This window comes from Ursus americanus, chromosome 1 (genome assembly GCF_024610735.1).
Source record: "Ursus americanus isolate L20-20 chromosome 1, mUrsAme1.1.p, whole genome shotgun sequence".
Lineage (NCBI taxonomy): Eukaryota > Metazoa > Chordata > Mammalia > Carnivora > Ursidae > Ursus > Ursus americanus.
In genome coordinates, this window is record NC_142127.1 from 58584896 (window position 1) to 58605433 (window position 20538).

General features: G+C 36.4%; 1 protein-coding gene across 7 annotated transcripts in view; it reads right to left on the reverse strand.

The window, feature by feature from the left end:
* The window catches only part of PDE1A (phosphodiesterase 1A), a 324675-nt gene that overhangs the window by 34496 nt on the left and 269641 nt on the right, over positions 1-20538 (reverse strand). For all 7 annotated transcript variants that reach the window (XM_087861882.1, XM_087861881.1, XM_045806257.2 and 4 more), the window contains 3 exons: positions 14099-14224; positions 10365-10466; positions 10137-10257 (listed from right to left, as the gene is read on the reverse strand). In XM_087861882.1, coding sequence (XP_087718008.1) covers positions 10137-10257; positions 10365-10466; positions 14099-14224 — 349 coding nt within the window. The remainder of the gene's footprint in view (positions 1-10136; positions 10258-10364; positions 10467-14098; positions 14225-20538) is intronic.

Sequence of the window (20538 nt, forward strand, 5' to 3'; positions counted from 1 at the left end):
GATATTAAGTTTCACTTTAGTGAATGTTAACCAGTAGTTTTCAGATGGGTTGTAATGATTTATACTTCTACCGGCAATGCCTGGACTTCCAACTGGAGTCCAGTTGCTCCATATCCTCAATTACACTTAATATTTTCAGTCCTTTCCATTTTAGCTATTATGGTGAGGATGTAGAGGTATCTCATTGTGCTTTAATGTCCAATTCTTTGATAAGCAATAATAATGAGAGTACTTGTATGTACTTATCACATTTATGTATTTTCTTTTATGAGATGTCTGATCAAATTAGACTGATTTTTTTTTTTATTACTGATTTGTAGAAGTTCTTCATGCAATCTGTGAACAGCCCTTGGACAGATATTTGTAGTACAAATATTTTCTCTCACTCTATGGCTTGTCTCAATGGTATTTTTGGAAGAGAAGAAGCTTTAAAATTTGCTCTTCTCCACTTGACCAATTTTTTTTTCTTTTTCTAGGCAGTGCTTTTTGTGTCTTCTCCAAGAAATATTTGGCTACCCCCAAGATTAGAGAGATATTCTCCTAAGTTTTCCTCTACAAACTTTAGAGTCAGGTTTTATATTAAGGCTGGTGTCAATCTTGAATCAATATTTATATAAGGGACAAGATTCCTTTCCCGCCATATATTTAATAAGTATCATTCCATTGCTATTTACAAACTTTCCTTTCTCCATTTAACTGTTTCATTGCTTTTGTAGAAAATCAAATGACCATGTAAGTATGGGATCATTATTCTATTTTACTGATCTATTTGCCTATCTTCATGTTAATAACACACTACTTTGATGACTCTTGCTTTCTACTAAGTCATGTGATAAGGAGGTGTAAATTCTCCAACTTTCTCATCTCAGTCTTTTTCAAAATTATTTTGGCCGTTTTTAGATTCTTACATCTCCATGTTGATTTTAGGATGAGCTTTCTTTCGACTACTATAAAAAAGTCTGTTACAATTTGTGATAAATATTATGTTAAGTATATTAAACAATTTTGGAAGAATTGACATCTTAACATGTTAATCCATTAATGTGGTAAACCTTTCAATCTACATAGATGGGTCTTTAAAAATCTTCTATCAACGATATCCTGTGCTTTTCAGTGTTTAGGTTTTATATGCATTTAATTAAATATATTCCCAAATATTTTTTTATTTTATGCTATTATAAATCATATTGTATTGAAATTTTTATTTCGAAGTTGTTTGTTGCCAGCATACAAAACTGCAATTGATCCTACAATTCTGTTAAACTTATTTATCAGTTCTAGCAGCTTTTTAGAGATTCCTTAAAATTTTCTATGTAAAAGCTCATGTTTCAGCAAATAAAGACAGTTCTTTTTATTTCTATCCAATCTATACTTTATTTTCTTCTATTTATTGTAATGGCTAGAGCTTCAAATGCCATGTTGAAAGGAAGTGGTGAGAGCAGATATCTTGAACTTAGCATGAAAGTGTTCAATATTTCACCAGGAAGTATTATGAAAGCTATAGACACTTTTTACCATGTTGAGAGAGGTCCCCTATTTCTAGTTTGCAGAAAGTTTTTGTAATTAGTGTCTTTTGAATTTTGTCAAATTAGTTTTCCGCATCTATTGACAAGACAGCAGGATTCTTTTTTTCTCTTAGTACAGTAAATTACTTTAAATGATTTTTTAATATTAAATCAACTCAGGTCATAATATGTACTCTTTTACTATATCACTGGATTGGATTTGCTAACATTTAAAGGAGTTCTGCACCTAGGTTCATGACAGATATGGGTGTGTAATTTTCTTTACTTGCAAAATCTTCGTCAGGCTTTGTCAGGGTTATACTGATAATTTTCCCTCTCACTCTGTGTTAAAACTGGAATTATTTCTTTCTGAAAAGCTTGAGAGAACTCACCATCTCTCAACTGAATTAAGAACTGAAATGAGAATCAAGAATTGAAACCATCTGGGGCGCCTGGGTGGCACAGCGGTTAAGTGCCTGCCTTCGGCTCAGGGCGTGATCCCGGCGTTCCAGGATCGAGCCCCACATCAGGCTCCTCCGCTGTGAGCCTGCTTCTTCCTCTCCCACTCCCCCTGCTTGTGTTCCCTCTCTCGCTGGCTGTCTCTATCTCTGTCAAATAAATAAATAAAATCTTAAAAAAAAAAAAAAAAAAAGAAACCATCTAAACCTGATTTTTTTTTCATGGAAAGAGTTTAAATTAACCGAATTATTTTAAATAGTTTTAAATAATATATTTTAAATTAATTAAAATAAACATTTAAATTCAACGTTTAAAAATAGATATATGGATATACAAATTATATTTTTTTTCTTGTGTTTGTTTTGGTAATTTATCTTTCAAAGAATTTGATGATTTCTTTTTTTTTAATAATAATATTTTTTTATTATATTATGTTAGTTACCATACAGTACATCCCTGGTTTTTTATGTAAAGTTCCATGATTCATTAGTTGCGAATAACACCCAGTGCACCATGCAATACGTGCCCTCCTTACTACCCATCACCAGCCTATCCTATTCCCCCACCCCCCTCCCCTCTGAAGCCTTCAGTTTGTTTCTCAGAGTCCATAGTCTCTCATGCTTCATTCCCCCTTCTGATTACCCCCCCTTTCTTTATCCCTTTCTTCTCCTACCAATCTTCCTAGTTCTTATGTTCCATAGATGAGAGAAACCAAATGATAATTGTCTTTCTCTGCTTGACTTATTTTGCTTAGCATTATCTCCTCCAGTGCCGTCCATGTTGCAGCAAATGTTGAGAAATCGTTCTTTCTGATAGCTGAGTAATATTCCATTGTATATATGGACATCTTCTTAATCTAGTCATCTGTTGAAGGGCATCTCGGCTCCTTCCACGATTTAGCTATTGTGGACAATGCTTCTATGAACATTGGGGTGCATATGGCCCTTCTCTTCACTACGTCTGTATCTTTGGGGTAAATACCCAGTAGTGCAATGGCTGGGTCATAGGGTAGCTCAATTTTTAACTTTTTAAGGGACCTCCACACTGTTTTCCAGAGTGGCTGTACCAACTTGCATTCCCACCAACAATGTAGGAGGGATCCCCTTTCTCCACATCCTCTCCAACAATTGTTGTTTCTTGCCTTGTCAATTTTTGCCATTCTAACTGGCATAAGGTGGTATCTCAGTGTGGTTTGGATTTGAATTCCCCTGATGGCTAATGATTTTGAACATTTTTTCATGTGTCTGTTAGCCATTTGTATGTCTTCATTGGAAAAGTGTCTATTCATATCTTCTGCCCATTTTATGACTTGTTTGTTTCTTGTGTATTGAGTTTGAGAAGTTCTTTGTAGATCTTGGATACCAGTCTTTTATCTGTAGTGTCATTTGCGAATATATTCTCCCATTCCGTGGGCTACCTCTTAGTTTTTTTGACTGTTTCCTTGGCTGTGCAGAAGCTTTTTATCTTGATGAAGTCCCACAAGTTCATTTTATCTTTTGTTTCTCTTGCCTTTGGAGATGTGTCATGAAGAAGGTTGCTGTGGCCGATGTCGTAGAGGTTGCTGCCTATGCTCTCCTCTAGGATTTTGATGGATTCCTGTCTCACATCGAGGTCTTTCATCCATTTGGAGTTTCTTTTTGTGTATGGTGTGACAGAGTGGTCAAGTTTCATTCTTTTGCATGTAGCGGTCCAATTTTCCCAGCACCATTTATTGAAGAGACTGTCTTTTTTCCACTGGATGTTTTCTCCTGCTTTATCAAAGATTAGTTGCCCAAAGAGCCAAGGGTCCATTTCTGGTTTCTCTACTCTGTTCCATTGGTCTATGTGTCTGTTTTTGTGCCAGTACCATGCTGTCTTTGTGATCACAGCTTTGTAGTACAACTTGAAATCGGCATTGTGATGCCCCCAGCTTTGTTTTTCCTTTTCAACACTTCCTTGGCGATTCGTGGCCTTTTCTGTTTCCACACAAATTTAAGGGCTGTTTGTTCCAGTTCTTTGAAAAATGTCATTGGTATTTTGATCGGTATAGCATTGAAAGTGTAGATTGCTCTGGGTAGCATGGACATTTTAACTATGTTAATTCTTCCGATTCATGAGCATGGAATATTTTTCCATCTTTCTGTGTCTTCTTCAATGTCTTTCAAGAGTGATTTATAGTTTCTAGAATATAGGTCCTTTACGTCTCTGGTTAAGTTAATTCCAAGATAACGTATGATTTTTGGTGCTATTGTAAATGGGATGGATTCCCTAATTTCTCTTTCTTCAGTCTCATTGTTCGTGTATAGAAATGCAACTGATTTCTGAGCATTGATTTTGTATCCCACCACATTACTGAATTGCTCTATAAGTTCTAGTAGTTTGGAGGTGGATTCTTTTGGGTTTTCCATATAGAGTATCATGTCATGTGCGAAGAGAGACAGTTTGACTTCTTCTTTGTCGATTTGGATACCTTTTATCCCTTTTTGTTGTCTGATTGCTGTTGCAAGGACTTCTGGTACTATGTTGAATAATAGTGGTGAGAGTGGGCATCCTTGTTGTGTTCCTGATCTGAAGGGAAAGGCTTCCAGCTTTTCCCCATTGAGAATGATATTTGCTGTAGGCTTTTCATAGATGGTTTTTATGAGATTGAGGAATGGACCCTCTATCCCTGCACTCTGAAGGGTTTTAATCAGGAAAGGATGCTGTATTTTGTCAAATGCTTTTCTGCATCTATTGAGAGGATCATATGATTCTTGGCTTTTTTCTTCTTGATATAAAGAAGATATTTCTTCACTGATCGATTTGTGAATGTTGAACCACCCCTGCATCCCAGGGATGAATCCCACTTGGTCATGAATGATAATCCTTTTAATGTACTGTTGGATCCTATTAGCTAGGATCTTGTTGAGAATTTTGGCGTCCATATTCATCCAGGAAATCGGTCTGTAATTCTCCTTTTTGATGGGTCTTTGCTTGGTTTGGAGATCAAGGTAATATTGGCCTCATAGAATGAGTTTGGTAGTTTTCCTTCTGTTTCTATTTTTTGAAATAGCTTTAGGAGAATAGGTATTATTTCTTCTTTGAATGTTTGGTAGAATCCCCCAGGGAATACGTCAGGTCCTGGAGTTTTGTTTTTTGGAAGGCTTTTAATCACTGTTTCAACCTCTTCATAACTAATTGGTCTGTTTAAAAAATCAATTTCTTCCTGTTTCAGTCCTGGTAGTTTATAGGTTTCCAGGAAGGCCTCCATCTCTCCCAGGTTGCTTAATTTATTGGCATAAAGCTGTTGATAAAAGTTTCTAATAATCCTTCCTATTTCATTGGTGTTGGTTGTGACCTCTCCCTTTTCATTCCTAATTTTATTAATTTGGGTCCTTTCTCTATTCTTTTGGATAAGTCTTGCCAGTGGTTTATCTATTTTATTTATTCTTTCAAAGAACCAGCTCTAGTTCTGTTAATCTGCTCTAATGTGCTCCTGGTTTCTAATTCATTGATCTCTGCTCTAATCTCGATCAACTGCTTTCTCTTGTGTGGATTAGCCTGTTCTTCTGTTCCTGTTCCAGCTTCTTGAGGTGAGAATATAAAAACTGCATTTTAGATTTTTCTATTCTTTTGAGTGAGGCTTGGATGGCTATGTATTTTCCCCTTAGGACTGCCTTTGCAGTGTCCCATAGGTTTTGGACCGTTGTGTTTTCATTCTTGTTGGTCTCCATAAATTGTTTAAATTGATTTTTTATTTCTTGGTTTATTGAATTATTCTTGAGCAGGATGGTTCTAGTCTCCAAGTGTTTGAGTATCTTCCAAATTTTTCCTTGTTGTTGAGTTCCAGTTTCAAAGCATTGTGGTCTGAGAATATACAAGGAATAATTTCAGTCTTTTGGTATCGGTTGAGACCTGTTTTGTGACCCAGCATATGATCTATTCTTGAGACTGTTCCATGTGCATTAGAATAGAATGAGTATTCTGTTGTTCTGGGGTGTAGTGTTCTATATATATATATCTATGAGGTCCAACTCGTCCAGTATGGCATTCAAAGCTCTTGTTTCTTTGTTGATTTTCTAGTTAGGTGATCTATCTATTGCTGATAGTGGAGTGTTGAGGTCCCCTACTATTAACGTATTTTTATCTATATGTCTCTTTATTCTGGTTAAGAGTTGGCTTGTGTATCTTGCTGCTCCCCTGTTGGGGGCATAGATATTTATAATTGTCATATCCACTTATTGGATACATCCATTAAGAATAATATAGTGCCCTTCTGTATCTCTAACTATAGTCTTTAGTTTAAAATCCAATCTGTCTGACATGGAAATTGCTACCCCAGCTTTCCTTTGAGGTCCATTGGCATGAAAGATGGTATTCCATCCCTTTACTTTCAGTCTGGATGTATCTTTAGGTTCAAAATGAGTGTCTTGTAGACAGCAAATGGATGGGTCATGTCTTTTTATCCAATCTGCAACCCTGTGGCGTTTTATGGGGCATTTAGGCCATTTACATTGAGAGTGATTATTAAGAGATATGCTTTTAATGATACCATGTTGCCTGTAAAGTCTTTGTTTCTATAGATTGTGACTTTCTGTTCTGTATCACTCTTGGGGCCTTTTTACTTTTATAGAACCCCTCTTAATATCTCCTGTAGGGCTGTTTCGTCATTATGAAATTGGTCAGTGACTGGCGATTCTGGAAGGTCCTTATCTCTGCATCAATTCTGAATGACAGCCTTGCTGGATAAAGGATCCTTGGCTGCATGTTTTTCTCTGAAAGAGCTTTAAAAATGCACCCCCCCCAACCCTTTCTCTCATTCCAGGTCTGTGTTGACAGGTCTGACGTAATTCTGATACCTTTGCCTTGGTACGTGAGAAATTTCTTTGCCCTGGCTGCTTTCAATACTGTATCCTTGGATCTAATATTTGCTAAATGCACTATGACATGACGTGGCGTAGGTTTGTTGTGGTTGAGCTTGGGAGGGGTCCTTTCTGCCTCTTGGACACGAATGCTTGTTTCCTTTGCTAGATTAGGGAAGTTTTCAGCTACAATTTGTTCAAATCTCTGTTCAGGAGGATATTTTTCTCTGTTTTTCTCCACCCCCTCAGGGATGCCGATGATTCTGACATTGGAACGTTCATTGAGTCAGTAATCTCCCGTAACCTACATTCTTGAGATTGGATTTTTTTGAGCCAAGTTTCTGTTTTAGCTTTCTCTTCTACCACCCCATCCTCCAATTTGCTGATACGTTCTTCTGCCTCATTCACCCTGGCCGTCAGAGCCTCTAGTTTTGACTGCATTTGATTCATAGCATTTTTAATTTCTGCCAGATTCGCTCTCATTTCCGCCCTTAGAGATTCTATATTCTCATTAACATTTTCATTAATACTTTTTTCAAGTCTACACATCATCTTGACCATTGTTACTCTGAATTCCATTTCTGATAATTTGGTTATATCCATATCCATCAGTTCTGTGGCAGAGGCCACAGACTCATTGTCTTTTCTTTGCTGGGGGGGATTTCTTCTTCTCGTCATTCTGATGAGGAGAAGTTGTGGGGCTCTCCAGAGCCCAAATTATTGACCAGGACCCATGCAGTGTGCACTTGTTTTTTAGGGATGTTAGGGATGTGGGCTTCTTGATTTTTCAGCCTGCCTTCTTGGGGAGGGGCCTGCCGTGCTGATATTCAGGCAACCCTGTTTGGGTAGTCTCCCTGTCCCCTGTGAGGGGGGATGGGGATGGGCACACTGTGAGCCAGTATTTCCAGGCTTTTGTTCTCTAGCAGCTTTCCCTGGCCGTTTGCTGTGCCTCTTCTTAGAGTCAGAGCAGCAGTGGCCGAATCCCAGCCTCTGTTTCAGAACAGAGAGATCGCAGTCCGCTTTCCACTGAGCTCTTCTGGCCTCTTTAACCCTGTTTCTTTTGGTGCTGCTAAACCCTACAGCGTCCCGGGATGTGCACCCCACAGCCGGCGTCCCAGCCCTCACTTCCAGGGCTGGTAGCTCTCTGTCCTTTGTGTTTCTAACACCGCCAGCCGCCAGCCACCCCCGTGTGCTCTGGAGCTCCGTTTCAGTGTGGTTCGTGCACTCCGGAGCTCCGGTTTTCAGACTGGTCCTGCGCATTCCCCGGCTCATGGTCTCAGTCTGTTCTCTTGCGGGTGCCATCCGCGAGTCCGCCCGCTCCCCCGTGCAGGTGGCTACCGCTTCCAGGAGCCCAAGCGTGGAGGCTCCCTCCCTCTTCCGTTTATCTTCCGATATCTGTGAGCGGATTCATGGCTCCCCGCTTCGTACCTCAATACTCAGCGCTGGAGATGTTCATTTGTAGAGATCCAGATGTATCTTCCTGCATCTCAGGCTGATTCCATGGGTGTTCAGGATGGTCTGGTACCTATCCAGCTTGACTCAGGGGACCAGCTGAAAAAGGGGACCCCTACTCCTCCGCCATCTTAACTCCACTCCTGATGATTTCTTCTAAGTTGTCAAATGTATTGGCATAAATTGTGCATAATATTCCTTATCCTTTTGCTATATGTAGTGTCCATAATGATAACTTCTCTTTTACTTCTAGTTTGTGTTTTTTTCTCTTTTTAAACTTGCTAATAATTTTATTATTTTTTTTCAAAGAACCAACTGCTTTCTTTGTTAATTTTTGCTATCGTTTGTCTTTGTTCTATTTCACTGATTTCTGCTTTTATTTTTGTTACTCCTTTGGTCAACTTTGTATTTGTTACTTCCTTTGATCATCGAGGTTTAATTTTCCCAACTTCCAGCTTATTTAGGTGAAACACAGGTGATTGATATATATTTTTGTTCTTTTCTATATAAGCATTTAAAGCTATAAAATTTCCTCTAAGCAATGATTTAGCTGCATCTGACAAAATTTCACAGGTTGTGTTTTCATGATCATTTAAAATATTTAAAATTTTTTTCTTAACCTGAGCAAAGTCATTTTATCTCTTCATATTTGTTTTTTTCATCTCTAATATGAGAAAGCTGTTCTTAAAGATCTCTAAGTCCTTTTTAGATTTACCATTTTCTGTTTAATATTTAGTTGAGTACATGAAATTATAATTTTTATTTGGCCATAGAGCACAGTGGCCCTGTAGAACTGGATAGGTTTTAACATTTGTGGTGTTTTTGTGTTTTTTTTTTGTTGGTTGATTTTTGCCACAAAATATATTAAAATATATTTAAAGTATTTTTAGTATGAAAATACTTAAATTCGGAAGATGCTACTCAATAACTTTCTCTAGCACTAATAGCACTCCATGCTATTTTAAAGTGAAACCATATATCATAGTCATTGACAATGGGAGACAGAAACCAGAGTCCTCCAAATAGAGTATATTCGGTCTTCATATCTTCAGAATAGATATGATGTCAATTGGCTATTCCTTTTTGTATTCTTTATAATTAAACTATAACCATAAATATAGTGCTTTCTTGAGTTCTTTGAGTCACTGTAACAAGTTGTCAAACCTGAGGAGGGTCATGGGAACCCCTGAATTTATAACTGGTGGTCAGAAGGGCTGGTGTCCTAAGGCCCCACTTGAGGGTGGCATCTTGAAGTAAAGCCATTCTTATGGAAGACCGAGCCTTTAAGTTTGGGAACTGATGCTAACTCTGGGTGGTTAGCATCACAATTGTATTGTGGTACCTCAGGTGGGAGTAGAAACAGAACACGGATACTATTTAAAAAAAAAAAAGTATACTTGTGGTAGAGACCACTGGCCATTCCCCATGTCCAAGCTTGCTTTTTCATATAACAATCTAGTTTTTACCTTGGCTCATGTCCAACAAGAAACTACATTTCTCAGCCTCCCTTGCAACTGTGCATATATGACTAAATTTTAACCAACAAGATGTATACAGCAGTGCTATATATCCTCCCCTTTCCCATTTTATGATGAAAGATATTTGCCATCTCCACTCTAGCATTTTACCTCTTAACAGCAAACAACAATGCTAATTTCTTCCTTTCTTTCCTAAGCGTAGCATCTGAGATCCAAGACTTGACTCTCTTTAAAACCTATATTATACTACATAGGATTATGAAATACATTGATCTGAAAGATCAATGAATTCTGCTTAAAGCCCTAAGAATGTGTGGCCAGTTGATAACAGTAAGACAAGTCCTGGATTCTGTATAAAAAAAGGTGCATGTCAATACGCCTAGTCACTATTTCCATATTTGCACATATTATGAAAGAAGCACCTGTAGGAAAAACTCCTCCATCAGGGCCATGGTCCAGCGGTGGTGCAGCTGCCAGGATTTGGCTGGGTGGCTGATGTCTGCTGCATGGAGAATCAGGGACATGGTTTTGGCTTTGTCAATCCTGTCAAACCAAGGACATGTTCAAATTATCAGAACCAAGTAACCGATTACAGTCTTTTCTGAGTCTAAGCCCACAGAACTTAAACATGACGGAAGAAAATAACCTACCCTTCAGGCTGTTGCAAACTGTTTCTTATATTTTTAATTTGCTGGAAGTGACCTGACATGTCTGTAGACAAAACCATTTCAATCACTAGGTTCCGAAGATCCCTGTGGAGTCATCAAAAGAAGAAAGGTTCATTTGGCCCCTGATCATTCTCAAGTAAAACATTTCCTTAAGTATTACTAATTAAATTTTATTTTTCTTTATGGATATGAGCACAAAAATGCTATTTCTTAAATGTAAAAGAGCTCACAAACTCTGACATTATTTCACCCTTTAACTCTTATGGCTTTAGGAAGTTGCCAGGAGTGATCTGTGAATGATGCTGTTTATCATCTCCCCTTAAAGAACTGGATGTTTCCCCCATGCACACCCACAACCCTCTCCTATTCATAATTCCTAAATACTATTTTTCTATCTGAAAGGATCCTGACCAACTTAAAAAAATAATTGTAAATGCAGGATTTGCTATTATTAAAACCACCACCACGTATTCAGGATTTATTCAATACAAGCAGTATGCTAGGTGCTTTCATATGCGGAGCTATTATGATTTCACACCAGAGAAGACTGAGTTTTGCCCAGTCACACAGGCAGCTGGTAGATGGCAGAGATAAGATTCAACCCCAAGAGTTCCCACTCCTAAAGCTGACACTTGGACCACTTCCCTGTGCCAACCTTCTATCATAAGAACCCCAGAGAAGACAAGATGCTAAAGTGGGTGGGGATTCTCCATTTCAGCGTTTGGGACCCTGATTCTGCAATATATTGTAGACAGAGCTATTAGTACTATTGAAATTTTAATCAAATTTTAATCTGAGCTATACATTGACCATATCACAAAATCTGTGCATGAATAACATATTCTCACACTAAGTAGGAAATTGATCACCTCAGCAAAAGCTTGCATGTTCTACAAGTCATTGCTTGCTCAGTACAGATAGGTAAAAAGGTCACTTACACTGGAAATCATATTTTATTTTCATTCTGTGGCGTGGCCAATAGAATAAGCTAAATAAAAGGTGTGTGGTAAAGTTGAATTATAATCTGTGTCGAAGATATTTAATCTAAAGTTTGTATGACTGAATGATTTGTTTTTAAAACAACCACATATTAGAGGTGCTTGCTGAAAATTATGGGTGCTCAATTAAAATGGATTTTTAGATGGGCACTGTGAGAAATCATATTCTGATTACTGTTGATGATATTGGATAGCTTGCTTAGAATACTTTTACCCAAATATTAAAGGAATGGAAACTAAAAGGAGGCAATAAAATTATTCTTTTTTTTTTTTTTAAAGATTTTATGTATTTATTTGACAGACAGAACAGCATGCAAGACAGCATGAGCAGGGTGAGGGGCAGAGGGAGAAGAAGACTCCCCATTAAGCAGGGAGCCTGATGAGGGGCTGGACCAATCCCTGGACTTTGGGATCATGACCTGAGTGGAAGGCAGACACTTAACCAACTGAGCCACCCAGGTGCCCCTAAAATTAATCTTAGTTACATTTTGTCTCTGGAATTATGAAGAGACCCATATTACAATAGCAACTGAATTCAAAATATTCATACTAAGGAAAAATGAGACAAAAGTTTTATGAAATCTATAAAATTTAGCACATTGTACTTTGCAAATAAGTGATTAGTAAATGCTAGATATTATCAATAATCAACTAAGAATGTATCGATAAGCTAGGCAAAATAGTACACAAGGGAAATTATTTTATTTATGAATCTTCCTTACCAAAAATTTTAAATTATTGCATTTATGTTTACTAAAGTTACTTCAAGAAATAAATAGGTATGCAAGCAAAAAAACCTCAAATCTCTAAAAAACTATTCATATTTTAATTTGTGGTAACATGTTATCAACTTTATATTAGCAAATGTATCTTCTGTAGCTTTTTAGAAACAATGTTGGATCTGTTAAATTCCACAATCTATATGATATTATAGCATTTGTTAAAATAATTCTATAAAAATATTCAATTAGGATGATTCTGAGAAGTTCCTGTACAGAAATTTATAAAATGTTACAGGAATGAATTATTAGAATAATAAAGATGTTAAAGAACAAAAATGTAGTAGAAAAAAATCACACTGAAAGAGCAACAGAATCAACTTTGAGAAGGAAAAAGGTTAATTCAAAGGAATAACTGTAAAAATTAATAAATAAATGCTATCTCTGGAAATAATAATCACTGGTGAAAAATTAAATTAATACTCTAAATGTAAATAATCATCTCTTGGACCACAGGAAATGCCTCCAAACTTATCTCCCTATGCCTACCTTTGCTCTTCTATTCTCCACATAACCCAGCAGTGGTAGCTTTAAAATCCTTTTACAATTAGATGCTGGCCTTCTTAGCTGGAAACCCAACTGGGTTTGCAAAATAAAATGAAAGGCTCAAACCAGTTTCCCAAAACAAAGTGCCTCCTTCCACCCACATTAGATCTGCTTCTATAGTTGCAAAAGTGAGTCCATATTTTTTACACAGTTTCAAAAATGGCCTTGAAAAACCAGAAAGTATTCAGAAAAGTAACCATCAGAAATTAGGGCTTGTTTTAAATCTTGAATTAATCATTTATTCATTCATTTTTTTAAAAGATTTTATTTATTTATTTGACAGACAGAGAGCACAACCAGAGGGAGCAGAGGGAGAAGGAGAAGCAGACTCCCCACGGAGCAGGGAGCCCCATGCCCAACTCCATCCCAGAACTCTGAGATCAGGACCGGAGCCCAAGGCAGACACCCAACTGACTGAGCCACCCAGGCTCCCCGTCATTCATTTATTTTGAGGCAGTTCTTGATCCCAAGGCACTTCTTTTATTTTACCTCGATTTAAAGAAAAAATGAAAACCTCTGATATTTAAATGGGAAACTTTTTGGCCCATTAACTAACTTTTAACAAAATCTTTGTTATAGATAAGGCTTTTTTTTTTTTTTTAAGTATAAGTAGGTCTCATTGACTAGTAGGGATATCCAGACATATTTGCACTAAAAATTTCTATGTTTTATCAGAAATTCATACTTAACTGGACATCCCTTACTTTTATTTGCTAAATCTGACAGCCTTATAGTCAAATGAAGGGGCTGATGATGACCAAAGGATCAAGAAAAAGGAAAAGTTATGCTGAGTTATAGGGGTGGGTACATATTGTTATTTTCCTTTATATGGCGACAAGTATCACTGATCCATGATTTTTTTTTTCTTCCGAAGCAGATGGATGCCTTGGAGAAACAGGTAAGATTTCCCTCTGCCTCAGGGTCATTTTAGTATATTACATTTGTAATTTTTTCCTTTAAATAGTGAATTTTTTTTATTTTTTAAAAAAGTTAAACTCCACATATAGAAAAGTAATATATGAAGTAATCCATATTACACAAAGATTTTGAATTTATTTAGGACCATGTATTGGTACAATTAAGCAGAGCTCCATTCCAGAGAGTACATCATTATGTATCCTAAAGTACGTGTTGTGTGGTATGCAGTCTTGTGATTGGCTTTGATGTATACAGGTGTGGAATTAGCCTGGAAAATAGCTTAACTCCACCCAGCAGAGCCTGGCTCCTGAACCACATCTTCTAGGTACTAATCCTCCTCAGAGTCATCCAGTCAAGGGGGATTTTTACAATATGAGTAAGGGATTGAATTTCTTCTGTTTTTTTTTCACTTTAAATCACATAATTTAACTTTTTCCTGAAATTAAATTTCCTCTGGGCTTTCTTTGAAACTCACCTCCAGTCATCTTTGGATAAATTTATCAAAACATTCATTTCTTCTTCTTGCATAAGTCGATAAGCGGCACTCACGTGGTGATTCTCAAGGACAGAGCGATCATTATACAAAAGGGCAACATCTGACCTAAGAATTAAAAACAAAACGTCCAGTAGAGGATTTCTTTTAGACTTCATGAGTGTTCACTAAAAATACTCAAGTCACAAGATTCTTCTCATCAAGAATTCTGTAATCGAACACCTAAATTTATGGAAGTACTTAGTTTCTTTTTTTTTTAACCATATGATAGCTTTAAAAATACAGACTTTATTTTTTACAGCAGTTGTAGGTTCACAGCAAAATTGAGCAGAAGGTATAGAGATTTCCATATACCCCGACACCCCAGACATGTAAAACCTCCCCCTCATTATCAACATCCCCCACCAGAATGGTACTTTGGTTATAATTTATAGGTCTACATTGAACGTTATTATCACCCAAAATCCATAGTTTACATTAGAATTCACTCTTGGTGTTGCACATCCTGTGCGTTTGGACAGATGTACAATGACATTCATCCACCATTCTGACATTACACTGAGTATTTTCACTGCCATAGAAATCCTCTGTGCTCGGTTTGTTCATCCCTCCCATGCCTGTAACCCCTGGCAACCACTGATCTTTTTGTTGTCTCCATAGTTTTGGCTTTTGCAGAATGTCATATATTTAAAATCATATAGTATGTAACCCTTTCAGACTGGATTCTTGCACTTCGTAATATGCATGTAAGATTCCTCCATGTCTTTTTGTGGCTTAATAGCTCGATTCTTTTGAACACGAGTAATAGTCCATTGTCTGGATCTATCACGATTTATCCTTTCACCTACTGAAGGATTTCTCAGTTGCTTCCAAGTTTTGGCCATTATGAATAAAGCTGCTATAAATATCCATGTTCAGGTTTTTGTGTGGACATAATTTTTCAGCTCCTTTGGATAAATACCAAGGAATTTGACTGCTGGATTGTATGGTAAGAATATGTTTCATTTTCTGAGAAACTGCCAAACTGTCTTCCCAAATGGCTGTACCATTTTGCATTCCCACTACAATGCAGGAGAGGTCCAGTGGCTACACATCCTCACCAACAATTGTTGTCGTCAGTGTTCCAGATTTTAGCCATTGTAGTAGATCTGTAGTGATCTCTCATTGTTGTAACTGGCATTTGCCTAATGACATGTAATGTGGAACACCTTTTCATATGCTAATTTTCCATTTGTATATCTTCTTTGTGCGGTGTCTGTTGAAGCACATTTTTAATGTGGAGTTTAAAGAGTTTTTTGTTTATTTTGCATAACAGTCCCTTATCAGATATATCTTTTACAAATATTTTCTCCCACTTTGTGTACAGTCTAATTATTTTGATATTGTCATTTACAGAGCATAAGTTCTTAATTTTAATGAAGTCCAGCTTATCAATTATTTTTTGTGAATTTTGCCTTTAGTGTTGTATCTAAAAATTCATTGCCACATTCAAGATCATCTAGGTTTTCTCTTATGTTAACTTCTAGGAGTTTCATAGTTTTGCATTTTACATTTAGGTCTATCCATTTTGAGTTAGTTTTTGTGAGGAGAATAAGGTCTGTGTCTAGATTTATTTTTTTGCATGTTCCATAGTTTCAGATTCATCTGTTGAAGAGACTAGACTATCTTTGGCCTATTGCATTGCCTTTGCTCCTTTATCAAAGATCAGTTGACTATATTTTATGTGTGTCTATTTCTGGGATCTTTCTTCTGTTCCACTGATCTATTTGTTTATTCTTTTACCAATACCACGCTATCTTGACTACTATAGCTTTATAGTGAGTCTTGAAGTTAGATAGCATCAATTCTCCAACTCTGTTCTTCTCTTTCAGTAACGTGTTGGCTATTCTGGGTCTTTTGCCTTCCCATATAAACTTTAAATCTGCTTGTCAACATCCACAAAATAATTTGTTGGGAGTTGGACTGGGATTGCTTTGAATCTATAGATCAAGTTGAGAAGAACTGACGTCTTGACAATACTGAGTCTTCCTACCGTGAACATGGAATACCTCTCCATTGATTTAGTTCTTCTCTGAATTCTGTCCTCAGATTTTTGCAGTTTTCCTAATATACATCTTATACATATTTTGTTAGGTTTATACCTAAGTATTTCAATTCTTTGATGCTAATGTAAATGATATTGTGATTTTAATTTCAAATTCCACTTGTTCATCACTGGCATATGGGAAACTGCCTGAATTTTGTGTGCTAACCTTACATTCTGCAAAATTGCTATAATTGCTTATTAGTTTTAGGAATTTTTTGTCAATTCTTTTGGATTTTCTATATAGATTATCATGTAACTTGAGAACAAAGACAGTTTTATGCTTTCTTTCCCAGTCTCTATACCTTTTGTTTCCTTTCATTGCCTTATTGCATTAACTAGGACTTCCACTACGATGTTAAAAAAAGGTAGTGAGAGAACATCCTTGCCGTGTTCCTGACCTTAATGGGAAAGCTTCGAGGTTCTCACTGTTAAGTGTGAGGTTCATTGTTAGTTTGTTGTAGATCTTCTTTATCAAGTTGAGAAAGGTCTCTGTTATTCCTAGTTTGCTAAGCACTTTTATCATGAATGGTGTTGGATTTTGTCAAATGCCTTTTCTGCATTTTGATATGATCATGTGTTTTTCTTCTTTAACATGTTGATATGATGATTTCCTTAATTCACCCATTTGGTCATAGTGCTTAGCTTACTTTTAATTATCATAGTTTGAATATACTTATCCCTTTTTCTTACAGTTTGTAATCCAGATACCTGTAAGATAATCTAGATATGTCAAACAGAGAAAAAAAAAATTAACTGATATCCTCATTCAATCATTGAATGAATCAATCCTTCTGCTGATGAATCAAACCATTCCAGATAGTTGATTACCAACTATTTGCTATTCTCTTGGAATAAAATTACTTTGGATGGAGGGTGGAGGGGATGATGAAAATCATTTGATCTATTTATGATTTTAGTTTTTTTCTCCCTTATGTTGTGATTCAATCTGAATATTTAGCTCCTACAGCATTAAATTAACTGAGAAAACTTAAAAAAAAACCCAAATTTAAAATGTGTGTTTTACCACCAATTTATAATAAACATTATATTTTGAAATGATAAATTCGTCAAGGGAAGTTTTTGCTTTTCACCTGTCCATATTTCCACATCATTCGAGCAAATAAACTACTTCAAGTAGCATTGTTGAACTTAGTGTTCCAGCATAAAGTATGAAATGTTCCAAGCATTCTCAGATCTGTATAATGGAGCCCTGGCTTCTTCCTCTGTCCTCTTAGGGTGACAGATCATTTTGCAAGTGTGGAATGGAAGCAGGGCCACTATGTATAATGTATTAAAATGGTAAATCCACTCATATAGGTTGCCAAATTGAAAGCAACAAAAATAGCAAAAGGAAAGTCAAGTTAAAACCTGTGCACCTTTGCTTCCACTTGCCACAATGCGCAGACTCTTCATTTTTCCTTCCTTGTAGTAGACATATACTCTGTCAGCACTGCAACTACCTCACTAAGACTTACTGTTTTAGGCTTTTCAGTCAGTAGTACTGGTTATAGAACTGACTTTACCACTGAACGTTTACCAAAGAATAGGCAAGGATAAATAAAAGAAAGAACTAAAGAAACCTGGTTTTGGTTGCAAGTAACCTATTTGAGATCTGTATCTAATAATCTACTGAATAAACCAAGCTTTATTATTAATCCAACATAGGGAAAATGGCCTAGGAGGCAGAACAATTACTTCATCTTTTGTTTCTAGAACTGTCATAAAAGTAGAAAAACATATGTAGTTAGCTAATGGTACATAATTCCAAAATAGATTTCTTTTCATCTCAACTATGGCCTAAAAATTCTTTAGCCAATAATCATAACTCAGTATACAGAAAAGTATACCTGCAAACCTTAAGAGAGAACTGAATATATCTTACCCAAGTATCTCCAGAAGTTCACTCAGATCATGGGAAAACTGGCTTGTAAATCATACAACATTTGTATCATCTGGCCTCAAATCTAGCCATGGCAGCATAATTACATGACATGGCTCCAAGTATCACTGTCTTTTACTTTCAGCAGCAGGCAAAGATGTATCTTTGAATCAGATTTAATTGTAGCAAACTATTATGATTTTGTCTCATAAATCCAATAAGATTCTGAGAATAAAGCACCATCTTAATGTTTGAGATGGTCTTTGACTGCTAAGAAAAGAACAAAACTCTAAGCAACATTCAGTATCCATGGTAACAGGTAGCTCGGTATTTTCTTTTCACAAAAAAGAAATTATATCCATTTATTTACACTTTCAAGGATTTCATGAATTATAATGTCTGTATTGAACTCAAATCTAGCATTGTACTATGTTCTAAATTATTTTTTAGTTTGCATTATCCAGCATATAGTTTTCCACATGAGAAAAGCATTCTAAATCCAAGTAACAATGAATTATATAAAATACAATAGAATTATTGATACTTGTAATGTAAGACCTTATTTTTTCTTGGACAAAATGTAAAGGTGATAGAGTTTTAAAAGCACGTTATATTGTTGCATTTATGGTCATTACAACATTTTCGTTCATAGAAATTTCAAATTCTTGTATAATTAATCCTTTAAATTGATCCCAGTAAGCAATTTCTAAGAAAATAAATAAAATACTAGCCCTTTTCTTCCCTTTATATACAGAGTTTCTTAATGTAAAATTGGGGGGAAAATGAATTCTTCTTCCTCCCTCTCCTCTTTCTTTACTTCACCTTCTCCTCCTCCTCCTCTTCTTTTTTCTCCATTTTTTTTCTCCTTCTCTGCAGTCCAAAGCATATGTAAGTCAGGACTCTTCATCAGTTGTAAATGGATAGTAAGGAGAAAGCTAGAAGTGATGCCCTGACACTGCCGCTGGAGAAGGCTAGTCTATTGCCTTCACTTTTCAGAGTAGAAACAAGAAATGTTCACGGGTAACCAATCACTTGCTCCCTTCTCCAATTCCTAAAACTGGAGTCCAATACAGGGCCCGGCTCAGTAATAAGCTGTCTTTATTAAAATCTTACTCATTATGGATTCAATGGATGTTGAAGAGCCTTAGGCAAACAAAAATGATGTGCACGGTCTACCTTTGCTTTGATGTTTGACACAAAAACAGAATAGCTCCCTCTACTCTGCAAATGTGTAGGTTAATAACATCCTTTTCCACATGACCAGACCTCCAGGTCTGCCTTTTCCCTTCACAGTCTGTCAATCTCAGGGACTCTGGGGATAGACAGAATGCCTTCCTCAATATTTCACTGTTGGAATTTCAACTATTCCTCTGTCTCCATCAAGGGGCCATGTTATCTAAGCCCACCCCATTTCAGGCTATAGAAGACTGGAACGCTCATGTATCTGCCTTGGTCATGGGGTCAGGTTGTATGAGTAGACTGGATTGAGAATGTCCCTCTTCTCAGCTTCTCAATTCTCCCACTGTCATCAACTGACTACATGCATACAGATAGGTCATTTCATCTCCTGCGGTCTTTGTTTTCACTTTTTAAATTGTGAGGCCTTGACTAGATGATCCATAATGTGGCTCTGTCACTGTAGTCACTGAAAGCTCTAAAAATGTCTAATCTTTTAATAAAATGTTCCTATGATATCCACATTAAAAAATAATTTCCTATAGCTGTAAAATTGTTAGAAATATTGCTATTAAAAGGCAAATGAACAGATCACACAAAAATCTGCACATGAATATTGATAGCCCCTTTATTCATAACCTTTATTCCAAAATTTGGAAGTAACCAAGATATCCTTCACAGGCAAATAAGGAAACAAACTCTGCCACATCCATACAATGGAATATTGTTCACCAATGAAAATGAATGAGCTATCAAGCCATGGAAAGACATGAGGAACCTTAAATGCATATTATTAAGTGAAAGAAACCAGTCTGAGAAGGCTTCATATCATAGGATTTCAACGATATGACATTTTAGAAAAGGAAAAACCATAAAATATTAACAAAACCAGAGGTTGTCAGGTGTAAGGGGGTAGGAAGGAAGGGAGGAATGAATAGGTGAAGCACAGGGGGTTTTAGGACAGTGAAACTATTGTGTATGATACTATAATGGTGGATACATGGAATTATACATTTGTAAAACCCATACAATGTGTAACTCAAAGACTAAACTCTAATGTGTACTATGGGCTTTAGTTAATAATAATTTATCAGTAGTGGTTCATTATAACAAATGTACCATACTGATGCAAGATGTTAACAAAAGGGTAAACTGTGGGGGTGGGGAAAGAGAGTATATGGGAACTATGTACTTTCTGTTCAGTTTTTCTATAAATCTAAAACTGCTCTAAGAAATAAAGTCTATTAATTAAAAAAAAAAAGAAAAAAACAAAAAAATAAA